This window comes from Sinohyriopsis cumingii, unplaced genomic scaffold, assembly GCF_028554795.1.
Source record: "Sinohyriopsis cumingii isolate HCF-2022 unplaced genomic scaffold, ASM2855479v2 utg000622l, whole genome shotgun sequence".
NCBI lineage: Eukaryota > Metazoa > Mollusca > Bivalvia > Unionida > Unionidae > Sinohyriopsis > Sinohyriopsis cumingii.
Genome location: NW_028315918.1, coordinates 4,602,664 through 4,623,396, shown reverse-complemented (window position 1 = coordinate 4,623,396; position 20,733 = coordinate 4,602,664). Strand labels below are relative to the sequence as shown.

Here is a 20,733-nt window from a genome sequence, read left to right as displayed (position 1 = left end):
TGGTTGAGGTTCAGCTTCAGTTAAAATTTGTGGCTGAGGAGGTTTTTTTCTGTTGTTTAGGAATCCTTGAAGGAGATCGTGGTTTTGCAGGCTGAGGATGCTCTCGTTTTCTTACTTCACCTTTCAGTTTTGAGAGAACTTTGTTCAGGAAAAATAAGATATACATTTCTAACCCAATCATTTTCTGTCCAAGATCCAACATATTTGGTTCTTACATATTTACCTATATTTTATATTTTGCAGCAATATCACAAACTTCTTCTGCTTTTGCATTCTTGATAGCATTAAAACCTATAAGCGTCAATTTATCTTTAAGAGAAGCTTGAGGTTTATGATGGTTTTTCTAATTTAAGGTTCAAGTTGAGGAGATTATTGTTTTTGTGACTCTGCATACAAAATATTTATCTCTGTAATATATCGATGATATATTATGTCATTATCTCTAACCTTTCCTTTGTTGTAATATATCCGATATACCCATTAAAAAAATATTAACATTTACACCAGCATACTCAGGTTTTAAAAGCATATTTATTTGAAGAACATCTATCATTTCAGCATTAGGTAAATCTTTCTACTTAACTTTTCCAACTATTCTAAAAAAACTTAATCAATGCAATATTTTCTTTTCTTTCTTCAGGTTTTAGTTTTGGTTCAAGATATGTTTTTATTTCACAAATGCATTCAAGTATCTCTGATTCCTTTCCAGCAGGTTGAGCGGCAGCTATTCCAGCTGGAAGAACTCTTAAAATCTTTTTTGTGTGTTTGGTTCTTTGTGCTATCTTTTCAGTTTGCTCCGCCGTTGTTTCAACGTTGCAAGAAGACCTTCAGTAGCTTCTGCAACTCTTTCAGTAACCTTTGTAACAGGTTTAAAAACAATTTCTTTAGCTTCTGCATATTCAACTTGTGTTTCCTGCCATTCCTGCAGTTTTTGTTTCAGAGCGTCACGAACAGGAAGATATCTTCTAATTGCTCCTAATCTTTCTCGAGCTAATCTAATATTGTAAGATTCTATTATTGATATAATAATGATTTAATTACTCACACATTTATAGCAGCAGAGAAGATGCGACTTCAGATGAGTGTCCAAAAGGTAAACAAAACACACATACTTGTTGAAAAACACGAAGAACAAAGATAAAGTGACCCAATTAGAAAAACTCTCGGTAAGTTAGAGGTTTTGGTTTGACGTTATTGACCTTATTTATTTCCTTTTTTCTTCTTCTTCTTTTTCGTATGGGGTTTTATGTTCATAAATGGACTTTAAAGCATGTGGTCTTGATACCCTCTATGCTGCTGCTGCAATCATTTGTTTATTCTTCCTTGTCTCTTATCATCCGTTTCAGCGTAGACAAAAGCTGCAGAAGGATCATGTGACTTTTACTATAATAACACGAAAGCTAAAATTTTAGTAGCCGTTAACTACTTGTGTAGTGTTGATGCTGAAGAGCCACTAGTTTTGAATATAGAGATCATTTTCCTGACATAACATGTTCATTGGTTCAAAGAATATTATCTAGTTGGTATTATTTTTATTACTAGAGACCTAATCTAAGCTGGGGATGAAATATTGCAGGACAAAAGTACATGCATACTCATAACGTCACCATTTCCAGACCCGCAGGTACGTACCTTTTTGATGCATTTTGAACTTAGACTATCTTAATTAAAATAGAAAATAAATGCTGTGATAAACACAAGGTTCCATTATATCCCTTATAACAGGACAATCATATTATGTGCTAAGATTGATTTCGAATATAAATGGTCGATTATCAAGAAACAGTATCTTTCCCTAGTCTGACAAATATTTTGGAGAGTTTGGCTTGGACCTTATAATTGACATGTAAGCTATTTTTCCAGTGTTGAAATAGACGCTGACTATGTAAACAGAACAAAATATACCCAGGACTATGACTGACATAATTTTTAAGACAAGAAGGTGACTATCTTTGAATCCCAAATATTCCTGTTTTACTATAAACCATAACGAATCATTTTCTGTCATCTGCAAATTTGAACATTCTGTAGTCGCTGAGCAAGGATAACGTTTATTATTTGGTTCTCGAACATTCTTACTCAAATCAAATCAAAGGTCATCTTGCCTCCTTGTACTACATACCATATATGAAGTACGATACAATAACGTTTATGTTTTTTAGAAAACATTCCTTCAATCCAATTGTTTCCAGCTTTATCCCAGTAGAAGTGATCTATTGCATTATAAAATGTTGAATGAATTATAATGGAATCTGAAGAAACACATCCATCTTTAACGTGACAGACACTAATTGATTATCATATTTAAGACGTTTGTTCTTGAATCATTCGTCATGATTTTGTTACTTAAGATAAGAATGTCAGGTGTTCTATAACGCAATTAAACACATATTTAATTTTTATTAATTAGCCTAATCGCTAGGATTATATCTGCAAGTAAAATGCAAGCAGGATATAGATAAGATTGTAACATATAAACAAGGGAGCCTAAATGTATTTTCTCGTGTAACAATAAACAACTGAATATATTACAGAACAAAAACGTACATTTATTGTCTGGTGTGACAACAAACAACTGAATATGTTACAGGCCAAAATAACTAAATACAAAACGTGTTATGGATATTGCTAATCACAAATATTACAAATAAATTCGTGTGCTCTGAAAAGTAAGTCTATACAAATATCGAAAGTAGACTGCATTAAATGTAGTTTTGCTTCGTCATCAATAATGACATAGCACAAGTATTACAACAAACATGAAGGGAAATAAATAGTCAAATGAAAATACTCTACACCATACAACAATATGACAGTATCAAAGAATAAAAAGAAATAACTTTTTGACATGTAGTGTTCGTTCTGAACTGAATAGTCCAAAAGAAGCCGTTGTCTCAGATGTTTCCTCATGACTGACATACTTTCCCAAACGTGTCCCAGGAGTCTGTGTATGTACTTGGATGATACCTAAGATTTAGGGCAACTATAAGCTACCATTCTGAACACAAAATTCCTGGCCTTGATACAAATGTTTCTTATTATATAATATAGACGCATATATTGTTAAAATTATCGAACTCTGTCTACTTTTGAGGACTGACTGCTCTAGAGGAAAGAATACGGGTGAAATGTGAACTAAGAACCTTGATTTATTAAAGTGGTAGCCATTCTTTGTATGTTTAGAGTGATATGTATTGTTGCACCAGTTCAATAACAGTAACCACATAACATCCTAATCAGACACCTTTTGCTGCCCGGTTCGTTAAATGTCGTTGCATCTCTCAGACCAATATGTATATGCCCTCACACCGCAAATGGAGAATTGATTAACATCGGATTTCAAGAAGTAAATGGCCTACACGACTATTTGTGCTCATTTCTTTGATAACATGAAATAATAGTGTAAGTGTCAAATCCAAAATAAAAGGAGAAGAAGGAAACTGTTTAAATATGAGAATAAACAAAATTACTTCCCTACGACCAATATCTGTTTTAATACTTATGCCGTCTTAATTCAGATTTCAGTGCGGTATGGACGTTTGACAAATATGAGCATTATTACATCTATCGTATTTAAACAGCAATCGCTTTGACAGGTTACATCAAAACTTTCTTACGAATTTAAAAATAATACAAATATAAAAGTAAATCCTCAAAGCAAAGTAAACCCAGCGAGATGTTTAATGCAAAGGGCAAGGATAACATCTGAAGTAATATTGAGACAATATTATTTGTTGTACTGAGGCTCTTTGCTTACGTTTGTGTTCTGTTGTAGTCCCGTAATTGACCATAATAAACAGAGTTCATCCTAAGTTTTTATGAGTAGAAACTTAATTTTATTTTAATAAATGTTCTTTATATATTTGATAATATTATATGATGAAAGAAACTTCTGTATATGCGTTTATTTATAAACTTGGAACACAACCATCCACATTGGTCAGCATTTATTTCTCATGTATGTCGCTAAATTATACATTTTAAACAGACGTTCATTCCATGATAAAAAAATCAACTAAGACACTTTTAAGTACAGAAGTTTAAAATAACTTGACGTAATCAGAGGTGCTAAATTTAACAAATAATGACATGATCCTGAAACTAAAAGACTCGCCATAACATCTGCATTTTTGTGCATACAGATCGTAATATAATTTAATTATTATTAATGATCAGTGGAAGAACATAAAAGGCTATAACAAAGATGTCAAAGATGAACGGGTGATGTTGGCTTCTATAATGTATCTTTAAACAAACCATCTACTGACATCTTTTAAATATTTAAATTACTTGTTAAATATGCTGGAATACTGTAAATCAATCTGGTGCAGATTGAATATATACACATATATGATTTGCGCAAGGAGAAAACATCAAAACAAATATTTTTAATTTAGAACAAAAAGCATGATATTATGAAGGCAGAATATGGATAATAATAAACAGCAACAATCATGAATATTATTAGTATTCATGTGTTAGTTTCCTTGTAATTACTGGCTGCAAAAATGAATTACAAAGAAAATCCAAATGAAACATAGAACCAGGACAATTCACTTAATCTGCAATTTAGTGTGTATATTAGAGGAAACCCATTACTACAATACTTGCTATTATTAGTGATCTTATTTATGATAGTACATCTCAAAATATCAGGCTCAACAAGTTAACGTATAAACAAATATAATAATATAAAGGAAATACAAATGAACCCAATATGACGATGAAAAGTAACCTCACAACAATAAGACGCTTTCATACAAAACAAAATAGAATATCTTTGATATATGTGATATTTCATTGATAAAAACTAGTAAGCATTTGGGATACTATTAAAAATAATTTTTTTTTATGTCCTGAAAATGAATATAAGAATGATAACGACATAGATGCATGTTTTGTGACTTAAACTGATAAACAATCCTTTTGATCGTTACAAGCGATTTTGCCGCGTCTAGTAACAAAATCAAGACATGGTTTTCGTTAATATTGTCTTATGATTGACTCGAAAGTTATTTATAATTTATTTTATGTTTAATTTTTTATTGAACAGAATTGAAGAGAACACCGAATGGTTATTACTGACATAGATTTGACCATGCCACTGATTTTCTGATATAACATTCTTTTCACAGCCATTTGTAATACTAAAATCCATTCTGGGATGATCTTTGTTGTTGATCATATTTATATGTGTCTACAATTAATATTTATCCCAAAGAGGAAACCTGATTTTAATTCAAAACCAAATGATCGGACACTGAAAATAAAAACTTAACTTTCAGTTTAATCCTTTGTGTCACAATATGTGAATAAATCTGATATGGTGCAATCGAGATCGGTGAAAAATAGGAGGTAAATAGTAACCCAAACCTATTGATTAATAAATATCATTAATAAACACCAAAAGTGTATAATCGTTCCACACTATGCAATCAAAACAAAACATAATACATTGAACACAATTTTCAACATCAAAACCCTTTTAATTTCTCAAAGTTTCTGCGACATGGTTTTTGAAAACCCTGATGTAGTGTTGCTCATCAAGTACAGTCATCAATTCTTTGCGGTATGATTCTTATACTGATTATTATGTAGAAGAAACAATACGTACTGAACTATTTAAAAATTGATCGACATTTAATTATAGAAGAGACTTACAACTATAACATACCCATGTTGTTAGTTCAGCAGATGGTTAATGGTTTAGCTTCCAACTACAAACCCCCTACCACTCATCTTTGGCCTATGCAGCAATAGTAAAGAGTGTTGCTGTTAGTACTAAAGCAGGGTAATAGACAAGGCTTCTTTTCAGTTGTCGTGCCATGTTTGTGACTTTGAATTTATCACGATAGCGAATCTTTAAAAACATGTGTGTATGTATGTCAAAGTCGAAAGCATTAGAATATGATTTGGAATGAAACATTAAAAAAAACCAAGATAACAATTAAACATGTTCTTTTTTTATTCAGCAGAAAATCAAGATTCCCCAACTATGAGACCTTTCTAAACAATGAAAGAACATTGTCTTAATCCCTGTATTGATTACTCAATTATTGATTATTAATTAGTAAATCTCTAATAGTATCATTATAAAACTGAGTCCTGACTGAGTCCATAGCATTAATATATTTCTCCAGTTATGGTTGATTAATGATCAAATCTCTTTATTACAAAATATGATGCTATTCTTTACCTTCGTTTTCTAAATGTTTTTCAACATATATGCATATCAATTACTCTTTTGTAGATATTGATGTACTTGCCATTTGATCTTCACAATGCAAGCTTTCGCTTAACTCTTACAACTTTCTTTGTTCAAATTACATTATTGCATTGAAATCATGACAATTAAATGCCATCTCTTGGAAATACAAAAATAATATGTTATTAAGAGTGGATGAGTTATCGTGGTTTGATTTCCCTTTATAAGGAAATGTTTAAAATAGTTGACAATTATTCTACTAATGAGAGATGTTCCATAAAGTGTGTTCTTCATGTCTCCCTCTCATCTTAACTGTAAGCTGTGATTAACGTTTCATTTTATGTAAATACTTTGTTTTATGAAAGAATTTATTTTATCTCTATGTTTTTAAGGTGAGCACGTTTTGTTTGTAACTTCATATTTGCTCTATGTTTTCAGCGCACTTTATAATGGTCATAGTACATGTGATGGAATTAATGTTGTCATCAATGTTTTAGGGCAACAAAATCAAATTGAGCATTACTCTAAAACCTAAATGTTAAGATAAGTTAAACAATTTTCCATGTCTCAGTAGCCCTTGATATCATCTCGTGGTAACCACAGCTAGAGGCACTGTTTGCGATTTTGAAGTGATTCATTATTGCTTTGAATGCATTGATATGAATTATGTAAACATTTAAAAGTTGATTTGTTTTAAATCTTGATTCCTGATATATCTGAAAGATAAAACTGTAAAATGCCACGTAAAAAATAAAGCTCACCGTGGACTTAGGTAAATCACAAGTTGTCACGGTGTCAATTGTTACAACCCTATGCTTTAAACTAAGTAACGAAAACAGCGAAACCTAACAAGTTTAGTAAAATTCAACAAATAATATATTTCCCTAGAATACAAGGTAAAATTTTAAAAGGAACTTACAGTATTAGGAATTTAATCCCAAATAGTCCTACAAGTTCTAACACAAGTCTAAGTGTATAACGTTCCATTTCAATGCCAGTGCTGTTCCAAATAGATTGCAAAATTTATTATGTTGATATGCCTGTAGTCTTGAATGTATTAATGTGCAAATGGGATGGAATGTGGCAATGGGTTAACACTGCTTTGATGTATCACAACAAGATAATCCGAAATTTCCGTGACTGAATTCACTTATAATTCCAAATTAATGTTTTAGTCCAAGATTATTTATGAGCTCTTTGTAAATCAGTGAATTGTAATTTTAATAAGGAAATCCACCCAAATAAAAAACAGAACCTAGTAATAAGACTGATTCCGCCTCGAATGACAAGGCAGAAGAAAATGAATAATCCTTAAGTAAAAAGTTCATATACCACTCCACTTGACCTAGGTCTCAGTTACCGTGTTCTGGATACACTCTGTCAACCTAATGAAAAATGATTTTTCTGGAACTTTCTAAGGCCAGAATCAAGACTGTATCTTTAACTCAAACTGGAGTAAACACGGTTACACTTAATAATGATCTGAATATTTAAACTACAATCATAGAGAAATAGCGATTCATTATGATGTTTATAAAATAATGTTACTGGTCAGGTAGATGATTGACTTGATTTTAGACTAAGATCAATTACTAAATACCTATATACAACACATGTAATCATCAAAAGTAAAACGCCAACACCAAATACAAATGAACTATACATAACGCATTAAACAAATAGTCACTTGAACACAGGATATATTATAATAATACATATTTTCCTTTTTAGCGCTACACAAAGCGGCTATTGTCAAATTCACGCTCGATAGACATAAAAAGAGAAATGTATATGAATGTATTACCAGTTCCCCTTTTTATCATGGTGCAGAGCAATAGTGGTCGAAGTGACATTGAGGCAAAAAATGGTGTAGAGCTTAACAATTTCAGCTAGAACATGGGTAATAAACAAGCTTTACTAATTGTGCAATTGATCATGGTGAGAGTGTTTTATGTATTTACTTCCAAATTATTAGGTTTGAAATCTGTATAAATTTGTCACAAAAGAAAATATATTGCATAACAACCTATTCAATCAACGTTAAAACCACAGGGGATAAAATGAATGCCACATTCACCCACTTTGATACTGTAGTAAAATAATTTAAACATGCATAATCATAATGGATTTCTGAATGATACAGACAAATGTTATTTATATCTATCTTTTCTGTAACTTCTGCTATGTGATTTCATTTAATGTTCGTGATTTTTTCATGGTCCTAAACTGTATAGAATATCTTTGTTATGAATTGTGTACGTAATTTGGCTTTGTTAAAAAGTAAATTACGTAGGATCCAAAGATATCTACGTACGTGTTGACAATTAGTAATTCTAATTATAATAATAAGACGTAGAAAGGCGTCCATGGCAATTGTTTTCAGTGACTGATGGGATATCAATGTTTCCAGAATAATTATGTGGATTCCCATTGGTTGCGTGAGGTAATATATATATTATTAGTTTGTCGAAACTCAAGATTGTATGTTGTCACAACGGGTCTATTGGAACTACATTCGCAGTATATGGTGTATTCCTGATGTAAGACTATAGACGTGTTTTATATTGTACTTAGATATTTTTCGAAAGGGAAAACATTTGTTTGGACTGTTCACTGTTGACAGAAAGTGCACATAATTTGGACAATAATATTATTCTGGAACTGTTGTAAGTTATTCAAAAGAATTGGACAAAGCCATTTTGACAACGTCACGGTTCTAGGAGGACCAGTACATTTCCGGTATTGAAAATTATATTGGACGTTTTATTCGTTTAGGACATTACTTTAATAATTAAACCGTTCTTAAAGTTTTGCAAAACTTGTTGGTTTTTCTTTTTTCTGTTTCTTAAGTTTGTGACAATACAGTCGTAACACAAGATTAAAATATGAAAATAGCTGTATGTAAAATAAACATTGGTAGAAAGTTCGAGACCAAAGACAAATGTTTTTAATGCAAGAAAAACAAATGTGACTAAACGCTGATAGTTACGTATATACTAAACGATTTGCTTTTCGTATATTCTTCAATTTATCTGTAGAAACTATCTATATCCATTACCTTTCAGATACTATAAAAATCAACTAATCACGTACAATTTATTAAATTGTATCTGTCGACCATGACTCAGTAAAAGAAGGGAATGCATAAATATTTAGCTGCCTCATGTTCTTTCTCGCTGTATAGAGAGATGATTACTTGGACTATTCAGACAGGGAACGAATTAGTTCTAATGCATGTATCTTTTTACCCTTTCTTTTATTGGTTTCCAGCATTCTGGACAGAAATTGGTCTTGTTTGCGCATTCATGGCAAAGACAGTGATGCGCACATGGTAACAAAATTATGTCTTTCTCCCTTGCTTGACACTGTTTGCACAACATCAAGTCCTTTAATCTCTGAGTTTCTGCAAGTAGCTTCTGACATTCTGAAAAAGATTAAATAGATAACGCGTCCGTTTTGATCGTTATGTCTCGGTTCCAGTATGTGACCTTTTGCTTTTGGTTCGAGTGCACATTTATTTAGCAAACTATTTCATTCATGCAATATAAAATATGTCCTAGTTTACACACTCGTCAGAGGAAGGCAAACAATAACCCAAGCCAATACAAAGCATTGAAGCAGGTACCAACAAAAATGTAATCGGGTTCTTTAGTGGCAAAAGGCTGCATCCAACGCAAAAAATAATTAAATTACTTTCATACGTTTCAGAAACTGTGTTTATAAGAATATTAATTACTTTTGTCACAATATGGATGCATTTTTGAGGCACCAGCAATTTAAAATAGACATATACTAGGTTTTGGTTGTTCTGTGCAATGAATAGTCTCTGTGTGTGATTTAATTTGTGAACTTCAATGTTCTGAAAATGTAATTATTGGGCTAATGAATTATGAATAAGATGCACCCGTCATGTTGTTGTATTGGTCTAATGAATTATTATTAACATGCACTCGTCACGATGTACTTAAAATTATAGCATCATAACAATTTAACACCCTTCAAATGAAGGGAAGCAAAAGAAAGATGCACTTTATGCTTAGATGAATCACGTACCGTTTGCATTAGTCTACAATAATTATAAATATTACTAATCGTTCATGAAAGTTTGAAAAAGTTCGAACGAACCCGACTGATTTTCATTTATCTATCACCTATTTCGCATTATGTGTAAACCTGTTTTATAGTTTTCCATAGCAAATCCAGATGAGCCAAAAAGCAAGGTCAGAGATTTTGTCTGGCTATTGGGTTGAATTGGGTTGTGATATGAATATATCATACGAAAATGTTTTTATCATTTAATACATTACTTGTTAAAATATTTCGGACACATCAATCTTACATTATAATATTACCTTTTCCTTTTTCCTTTCCTGCCATAGAAATATGAAAGCTTATAGCCGGATTAGCGGTTGAATGAATGCCAAATCACTTTTAAAAGTTTACGGGTAACTGACTTGATGATTATTCTTTAAACATGTGCTTTTACATCAAAACAAAACTTAATGAATCAAATCAGCAAAATAAGTACCTCAATAAACACATGAATTTTGCGTTGGGTTTTATTTTGTAGTACATGACCTAACATTTACACTATTAAACACCACGCAAATAATGTGGAAAATGTGCAGTTTTAGTTATGTCTAACCCCATCACGTTCTATAAAATATGTCTCCATGAATAAAACTAGCATAATTCGTGCTTCTTTTACCAATAAACTTATGTCTTTCCTCCAAACACATCTAACTTTCTCTATAATTAACTTCTTGCACACTGTGCCTCTTTCTGTTTATTTGCAACTCAATTTTCTCGCAGTGTTCCTATGATTTTGTTTTTAAGCAAAATCTTTGCATAGTAATAAAGGGAGACACACCCCAATCAATTAGTTCCCGTCCAAAGGGTATGATGTGGACTGGTGAGCATAGTACACATACGTGTTCATACACATGATGTGGAGAGCTAGAATAAATACATAGCTAGAATGTATCACTAACGAGATTGTGAAAACAGTATGAAAATATTAATCAGTATTAATATCTGGCATCCTGGGTTAAAACGAGAATTAACCTTAGGCCATATGGTTACATTATGACGCACCCTGGGGACAAATATCCTATCTTAAAATTGTCCATATGTTTAATTAGGGTACATGGTAACACTGTTAGAAGCTGTTAGCATCAATTTTTGGGGTCTAAGGGGAATTTAATATGCAGATGACATAATGGACTCAGAACAGGATTTTAATATTGGATGGGAGTATATAATAAATTGTTAGACATGGTTGATCTCAAATGGGTCATCAACATCATTAGATGTGACTGATATCGGATAGCACATATACTATCTAATACGCCGTGATTATCTCATGCTTAATGGCCATGTATTCGTTAATATTCATGAATATATATAGCATTCAAATGGATGTGAGAAGATGGTGCTAAAATCAAGAATATGGCCCAGAATGTAACAGAGACTATACAAATCCTAGATCATTAGATTAAGCTAGCTTAGAATAAAAGTAGTACTAAAATTACGTAAATGCTCGCACTATAGCGGATACTAAAACAAATCGGAACATTATATGAAAATGATTGAGAATAAGACTAGAACTAAACTTGAGACGTTTACACATTTATAGTTTTCTCACAATTATAAAATTAACAAACTAGACCAAATTTTGTAAAGATTGGAAATCCCAGGAAAAGTGTAACATTACACAATGTGAAAATAAAATATAATAGTTTCATAAAAGGTTTACAATATTGTGAAAAGTATGCATATTAAATCTTCACGCTGTTTGCAGTGACTAGCACCAGATGCTTACTAACCAACAAGAAAAGGAGAGTGACCAACGAACCTAATTTGGTACCCACCACAATAAATTTACTATCGAATACCCGACACGTATTATAAAACATGTCAATATTTGTCGGTTAATGTGTGGTTGAATATTTTATCATTATTAAAGGAAAACTATAAAGTCTTGTGAAATGAAAATTACAATTAAATTATATAAATCACCTCAAACATCTTTATTTTTAATGATTGTCTCCATTGATTTTTTACTTTTATTCTATCTTCTACTTGTCTTGACCTGATTTTCTTTTCGGTTTCTGAATGCACTTTCTGTTTGTCTTGAATGCTTTGCTAGTGACACCGTGAAGACCCGTGTCCTTTTTCCCTGTCCATTAACAGGAATGTCTTTCGACCATTCCATCCTTTTCAAACTAATCAAATACAATGTTTAAACATCCATATCGTAGAGGATACGATTGTTCTTTTGTAAAGAATAAATAACTAATTTATTTTTTTACTTGTCTTTATTAGAAAATTATGATACTGTAAGCGGTATTGTGAAGAACTGATTCTTCAGTAATGACATATTATACTTTTATACCTGTCTATTTACATTCAAGTTGTAATGACTGAATAGATATCACATTTTCATGCGTACCCATCCACATAAAACCCGGTTTTGTACTGATCTATACATTGTAACTTACCAAATCCATTTTTTATTTTCTGTTGAAATTTAATTCTCACGTTTTAGTTTTTTTTAATCTTTTTTCCAATATTTAATTTTCAATCTTCATTTTTTATTTTCATTTTTATAAATGTTCATTTACAAATTTTGTATTTTAAATTTAGATTTCTCAATTTTTTAATTACATTTTACATTTGTATTTTACATTTCAGTTTTCATTTATTAATTTGGTTTTCCAGTTTTCATATTTTCATATTTTATTTTCAATTTTTTATTACTATCTTCAGACTTACTTTTCTAATATTGTTTTCTTCAGTTTTTGTTTCTGAATTCTTTTCTAGACATGTGCAGTTTAAATTTTGACTTTCAATTCTCACCAATAATCTTGTTTTTCCTGTTTCATAGTTTTAAAACTTATATTTTGATTTTACTTTCTTAACCTTCATTTTCAACTTTTTTAAAATTTCATTTTTGAATTATTTCTGCATTCCAATTTTCATTTTTAAACCAAGTGTTAAATTTGAACCAAAACTTTAATCTCTCCATTATGATTATCCTTCTTGTTAGATAGTTTACAAGTATATTTGTGGTTATAATGTGCGCAAGTCAATGCGATCATTTGGAATGTCAAAGGTATAACTGAGGGAAATAATTAACACAGGAGATGTTCGCATTGGAAAAACGAAACAACAAATTGGAAGATATGTACGGTGAAGTGTACAAATGAATGTTTTACTTGCCTGATTTACAATGATTGACTAAGAATGAAGTACGAAATCGAAACATTCTCGATTGTAAAACACTTCCCTATTGTCTCCTATCTGCAATCGATCAGCATGTTTCCCAAGGACAGTTATCCAAACTTTGGCATCGTTAGCAATATCCCTTGTGTCAATCAAAATTCTTTAGGATTCCAACACCTCAATGTGTCCAAGGCAAACGTTGACCCTAACTTTGCCTAGAAAAAAACTAACTTGTGATCTTACTTGATGTTGTTTGAAGGCACAGGACAGTTAGGTAGCAATAGCAGTTACGGTATTTCGTAAGAAGATTATACAGGAGAATAAGCTTACTAGGGTTTTGATTTTACTCCAAACCGATACAGCAAGGAGGGACATTTCTAAACTATCAAACAAAATCGACTTCGTATGGAACCTCATTTTGCAGTAGTTCTTGCATATACATTGAACGTCATCTTGAATGTAGAACTAGACAATACTCTGGCGATAAATAGTCTAAGGGAACTGCTCTTAAATTTTTGCAGAAATAGGGAACACGAGAGTCCTATGGAAATAAGCGATGAGAATGCGTTTGATCCAGGGCAAGAAGACAAAATACAGTTATGATGTCAAGATGACCAGAACAAGAACAATATCCCTGTTTTGCTACCGACTTGGCTGAACGTATCACATGCCTTGCTTGAGAACATTGTTATGATTGTCAAATTGATCCAACAAAGCAACACATGTTTAATGATGAGTTCAGAAGAAATGTTGGAAGAGTATCTGAAAGAGGCATGGACTCTCATCTCAGAAGAGAAGATTTTGAGAAGTGGTATGAAGAAATACGAGACCATTCCTTACATACATAGAAGTCTCTGAAAACCAAACGCATCGAGGCTCTCTTGCAATATAATACAAATATTACCCGTTTATCGACTTACTTGACAGAACCTTTGAAAAAAAAAGCCGGATGTGAACTCATTGCCTATCGTTACCCGTGAACAAAATAAACACAGACGAAAGCCTTAGATGAGGAACCCGTTGGGCAGCCGTCCATTTTCCCAACGATCCCAGCGTTGAATATTATGATTCTTGTAGTTTACTTTCTCTACAAGACGACATCGTTGACTTTATGAGAAGAATCGCTGTTTCGATTCGATCAATAAAGTGCGATTACACGGAGCAGATTCCATGATGTGTGGACAATAGTGTGTGTGTTTTCCTCATCAATAAAGTCTAGGGTTTTCCTTAGAAAATTTACTGATTTGTTTTGAGCTTGAGCACTCTGGCAATGATAAAAAGAAAAATCATTTTGTGAACATTAAGGCAATCTCTTATTTTTTAGCTCAAAATCGTAGTGTGCATCCATGCCAACATTGCTATGGATTTAATTAGTTTGACTCCACAACGTTGTCAACATTCTAAATTCCTTCAGGTTTAAACCTTTGTAAGTATAGTATTATTGTTTTTTAAGTAGATACTCTTCTTATTATAATTTAATATTCTGATTTTTGAAAACAGTGTTATTGTCTTGTTCTTGTGCTGACTGAAAACAAATTGTATTGACATGCTCTTTCATATTTGTCTCTGTCTTGGTCATGTTTTCTTTTAGGCCCACGTACATAATCAGACTGATGTTTTACTTCAAAAAATGCTTCTCTTATATAAATTGATGCGATTAACAATAATGTCTCTCATCGTTGACTCATCAACTTCTAATAATGTCGTCAAATTTGCCATTTTACACGAAACCATAGTGCACATGAACCAGGTCAAGCAGCACCCGGTCCAGAAAAGACAAGAGACGGACATTGTCTGAAACATGACACAGGACGTGGTAGAAAATGTCCCGTGCGAAGAAATCATTAAAATAAAAAAAGACATACATTGAGGAAACATAAAGGTAGCAGAATCAACAATAACAACAACAATGAGAAGAACAATGGCGACAGAGAAGTTATCTTTCTTCTTCACAAAGAAGCGCCTCTGTGCTGTCGAGAAGCCATATGCTGAGTGGAGGAAATCTGACTAGATGTTATAATTTAGGTTCACAAAGCAAATAAAACTGCTCTTTTCAGGGACATACAGAAGTCTAGGAAAAAGAGATACTATTTATTTCGCAAAACATGTCTGTTTGTATGTTTGTGTTCTTTTGTATATGTCTTTGTCTTTCAAGAAAAACCTGAAACATAAAATTCCTTTCAATACAAAATATCTTTTGTTAGGTATAATGTGTTAATGTGGGTATGAAGTATATCATGTTTTGTGTATGTTTTCTGTATGTCTTATTGCTTCCAGTGAAAAATTTAAACTTAAAATCCCTTTACCCATTTCTTGTGTTTTTATGTATGTGATAATTTATTAGTGTGTCAGTAAACATTTTCTCCCTGTGTATATAAGTAGATGATGTGTTTATCAATATTCCATCCCATTTTGTTGCACAGAAGGGGTGTATGCTCACAAATTAATCAATGCTTTGATACTTAATAGCATATGTGGTGTGCTGGATTGTAATCAAAATATGGCTGCTGGATTGCAGGGTAGTGTATTCGGATAACTGAGGTGTGTGATGGATTGTAGATAACAAATTTTAACATGACATTCTCCTTTGTCGCCAGATTGCCCCATCTGAGCCAATTTCTAGAGTAGTCTGAGAACCATATTGGCCAATTTTGAATTCCCCTTGTACTTCGACTGTCCCATCTGACCTCAATTTGTAGGACAACCTTATTTGAATCTTCTGCAGAATTTGAACATATCATTTTCCCTAGTCTGCAGAGTACATCTTAATTTAATCTAAAGGCAGCATGTTAATTCCCGTATCACCTCAAGATACCTAATATTATTACTTATTGTTGACACCGCACCTTAGTTGCAATAGTGTATTCCAAGACACGCAACACTTAAATGTAAGTTCAAGTTTGTCTGACAGTGTCTTGTGAAAGCGATTCAAGAACCGCACCGAGTATCCTGGACTTAATGCTTTATTTCAGATACTATCATCCTCTTCTTCATATAATGAGAGAAGAGGAGGAGGTGAGAATGATACTAAAGCACATTACCTTCACTATGGCTTTGGACGTTCTTGCATTGGTATTCCTGTGACTCGTACTTGAAATTCTCAGCTAGATCAGTGTCATTTTCTTCGGCATCAAATATGACTTCAAGTATCTGGATTGCCGTTAACTTTGTATCATCTATAACATTAGGCAAAAAAAGTAAACAAATACCATGAATTAATTCTAAATTATTTCAATAAAGTATTGTTTGCATATAGAAAATGAGTGTGACCTTAGGAAAAAAATTAGTTACGATGCACATTAATAGGACAATTGACAATTTTAGATGCTGTGAAAGAAGTCAAAGAATGCTAAAGAAGATTAATTCCATATAGACTATCAAACATTTCATTATTCGTTAAATCACATCCTTGAACAATTGCTGCTTTAGTTATTTATTATGTTTAGATAGCCGTTCTAAGAAAAATCTTGACAATTTTGAAAATCACAATGAATGCGTGCATGCATCTCTCGAAGGAAAAACAACCAACAAATTAACGATTCAAAAAATGACTAGGTAGAGCATGTCGTTGAAGACAATACCCTGAATTTAAATAAGACGTCTTTTAATTCTAAGACACATACCGACATAACGATCTTTCTGACTGAACAAAAGTGAAACGTTGAGGAATTCAAAGATTAAATAAACCGTACTAGTCTATATCCAAACAAATGGGCAGACTGGGTACGTCCAGTTATGTATCTATGTAACTGTTGCTCTTGGTGGATGCATTCAAACAGATATACATTTGTGGCATCATAATATGTATCGATACGTCTTAAACCAAGCATCAAAATGATAGGAAAAGATCTAACACAATCAAGAAGATAATAACTGTGGTCAACGTTAAAACACAATAGTCAAAGTTACTAACTGCGAAAAATGATTTTACCCCTGAAACAAAACGTTTGACTATCTATTTTTTAGAAAAAGACAGTTATTACTTTTTTATAAGAAGAGTTCACAAGTAGAGTAATCTCGCTGGAAAAGGGCCATAATATTGTTATGCCTCCTGAAATAATAGATATGTGTAGTTTATTAGTAAAGGCATTATGCCGCCATGATGATGATATAACTCTTAATATGATGCCGTGCCAAAGAGAATAAACGTCTTTAAATATAGTTTGAAATGAGATAACAATCTTAAATTGCAGGATCTCAGGATACGAATGGTGGTATTACTGTTTCTACTATCTGTTTCACGGGTTAGTTCGTCCCCAGTAAAGCTAAATTTACGACAGTAGAACCGCCAGCTGTTATTTTATGTTCTGATTAGCATCGTTCTCGCAATGTTTGTTCGGTAAACAAAATTTAAAATATGATATATAACTGGAGTCACTTGTAACGCATTCATAGTCTCCTTCGTTTATCGTTCAAGATGTCCAGCATGCGTAATTCCATATTTCATATGGAGACGGATGTCAAGAACGAAATCCTTCACTATCCTTAAGAACTTCCTTGAACGAAGTACATCAATGAATGTTATGTGTACCATTGATTGTATTGTGCTTTAGCTAGAACTGTTGGTAGTCTTGATGTTTAAATCACAGAATGAAAGCATAGCATGTTAGAACTTAAAATACCTGTGATGTTAAGTTTTCTGATTGCAGCTAGAACTAACTCATCTTTATATCCATGCTCTAGCACGCTCTGTGCAGCAGGAGTGTAAAGAAGATTGGTCAATGCTTTCTTTTTAAGATAAATCAGATCTGCAAGAGAGATTTTGTTTTAAGCATTAAAAGAACTTCAATTTGTTCGATTCTTCATGTGTCTTCAAGGATAAATATGATATGTTTTTTACACGAGAACTGCAGCAAAAGCATTACGTTTCGTGGCTACATTGGAACAAACAACTCTTTTAATCCAGAGAAATGTAGAGTTGAGGATGCGTTTGCAACATGTTCAATATTGACTGCTCTTTGGTTTAGACAATACTCTTACGATACAATCAATTCACAGATATCTTTATTTTTCCTTCATGAAACCAAGATACATATTTACCAAAGCTTGTTCCGTATACCGATTGTTATGCATGTTACCATTTCGATTTGAATTTCCCAACTGGGTAATAACATTATCGGGTTCTGTACTGCACTCTCCAAACAAGACTAATATCATTTAGGAATCATATTTGGCATCATACAGCAAATACTGTGACGAAGTGCTCTGAAGGACTACAATTACATAGAGGAGTCGTGCTTTTGTGGAAATATTATAACTATGCAACTGATTTTCAAATACTCTGACAATTTTGGCCTGAAATGGAAGAATTGTTTTCTACGAGAGCAATTAATACAGGAAAACACAGGGAATGGAAAATTCTAAACGTTGCTGACGATGGGGTCTTCCTTAAAATGCAAGGTCAATCCAGTACTGTACTTGGCAATATTTTGTGTTATCTATGGTTTATATTACATTGTTAAAAAACGAAAATGAAAAAGGTACCTATAACAGATGTAGAAATATTTTGTATTGAGTTATTCTTGAAACAGTGAAACAGATGACAACAGTGCAAGCAATGCATATGAACATGTAAGAATCTTCAGTAATTTAATATGACGCAGTTTAAAGATAACTCAGACCAACTGGAAATATTGTTTGAAAATTCTGATGATAAATTTGTAAATATTGCAAAATGTTTACTATGTACATTGGACAATGAAAAGAACATCGTGGTATATCTGTTCACAAAGCCAAACGTACATGTTTGAATCATAGACTTTTCATTTTTCAACGAAGTGAAAACGTTGCAGAAATCGGCATAGTTTTATTACAGGATTACAGAGTTTTAAAAAAGATCAAATAAACCATAATTATAAAGTTTTACACATTTAGACATGTACAAGCAGAAGAACATTTCACACAAAACAAGAAAATAATTTCAAAATAATGTCTGACACCTTCGAATATTGAGGTCCACTTCTGAAAATCCTCCTTTTCCTTTTGAATTTCTCTCTTACATTCCCCTGCCAGTTCCCGCGGACTCGACGAGGGACTCGGTCTCGGCAAAAAGGTGTTAATATGCCTCTTACATAGGAATAAAAAAACGTGATTGAAAATGGACTCATTTACCAAATTAACTTTCTAAACGATGTCATACGATTGAACGTATCTTTTAGTTTCCTGCAAATATGAGAAAAATTGTATGTTGTACGTTTAACATCACCTTTGTATATATCACATAATGATTATCACGTAGCTGTGCGCAAGAACATATAGTTTGAATTATGTTCGAACATAAATGTATCAGGCTTTCTGGTCACTCATTTCTGCACGTTAATACCATTGATAGTATATGTTGTGTGTGTGTGTATGTGTGTGTGTGTGTGTGTGTGTGTGTGTTTGCTCGCGCGCTTTTGAACGTTACAGACATCGATTGTCATTATCTTCGTGACAATCTAATCTTCCTCCTTGGCGATTAACAATACACAACCATATTTGTTTATAATTCCAGACAATGATCATATTTGTGTTATTTATAAATCAATGAGATTTGTTCACACAATCCATGTATTGATAAGAATCAATTGATAAAAGACATCTTATGTGATTAATCTTTGCTGGTGGTAACCGCTAGGGAACAATACTATTTTGTTTTATTCCTTGCTGACCTTTGTGCAGAGGGTAGAGCTTCCAGATCCTGGAGTTTAGTTTAAATGCGGTACAAATAAATGTGTACGTTATGGTGTCAGAGATTCCATTATCTTTCGTATTTACATTATAAACATTAAATTCATGTGCTTGCCTAATGTGTCTTTATCCTGTAACAATGAGAGCTTAGCTATCTTATTATGAAACGTGGACTGTGACACTCAATATACCAGAGATGAACTGAGCATAGAACATTTGCAGATTTTGTACAGATAAGTATACATATAATTGAGAGGAAATCTCGTTTTTACTAACAAAATATTTGTTGTCCACAATTGAAAAATAAAAAATAAAAAGCCAAATTTAAATATATTGGCATTTGACATAAAAATAGTGAATGTTACCTTTGGAATATTAGTTTCTTTCTGAATATGCCTAATGAAGTCTTCCCCCTTGAATTTTCGCAGATGAGCACAGTCTGGTTGATATCGGGCATGCTCAGTATAAGGGTCGTCTCCATATTCCCAGTTTCTTAAACCTAGATCACAGAAATAGCAGCGGACGAGATCGTTCATACCTGAAATTTTAAACACCATGAATATATCTCCGAATTGCTACTTACAAAGTGACAGCACTGGAGCGGTGATGCAAAAAGAACAAAGAAAGAACAAACT

The 20,733-nt window shown here is 32.5% G+C and overlaps 1 protein-coding gene across 2 annotated transcripts in view; it reads right to left on the bottom strand.

Annotated features, from left to right (window-relative positions):
• Window positions 1-2,533: 2,533 nt before the first annotated feature.
• The window catches only part of LOC149773705 (putative inhibitor of apoptosis), a 47,669-nt gene continuing 29,469 nt past the window's right edge, over window positions 2,534-20,733 (bottom strand). For both annotated transcript variants that reach the window (XM_089946109.1, XM_089946110.1), the window contains exons 6-10: window positions 20,464-20,636; window positions 19,369-19,495; window positions 18,052-18,177; window positions 16,471-16,605; window positions 2,534-9,629 (exon numbers count right to left, since the gene is read on the bottom strand). In XM_089946109.1, the coding sequence (XP_089802235.1) occupies window positions 9,433-9,629; window positions 16,471-16,605; window positions 18,052-18,177; window positions 19,369-19,495; window positions 20,464-20,636 (758 nt within the window). In that variant the 3' untranslated portion in view covers window positions 2,534-9,432. The remainder of the gene's footprint in view (window positions 9,630-16,470; window positions 16,606-18,051; window positions 18,178-19,368; window positions 19,496-20,463; window positions 20,637-20,733) is intronic.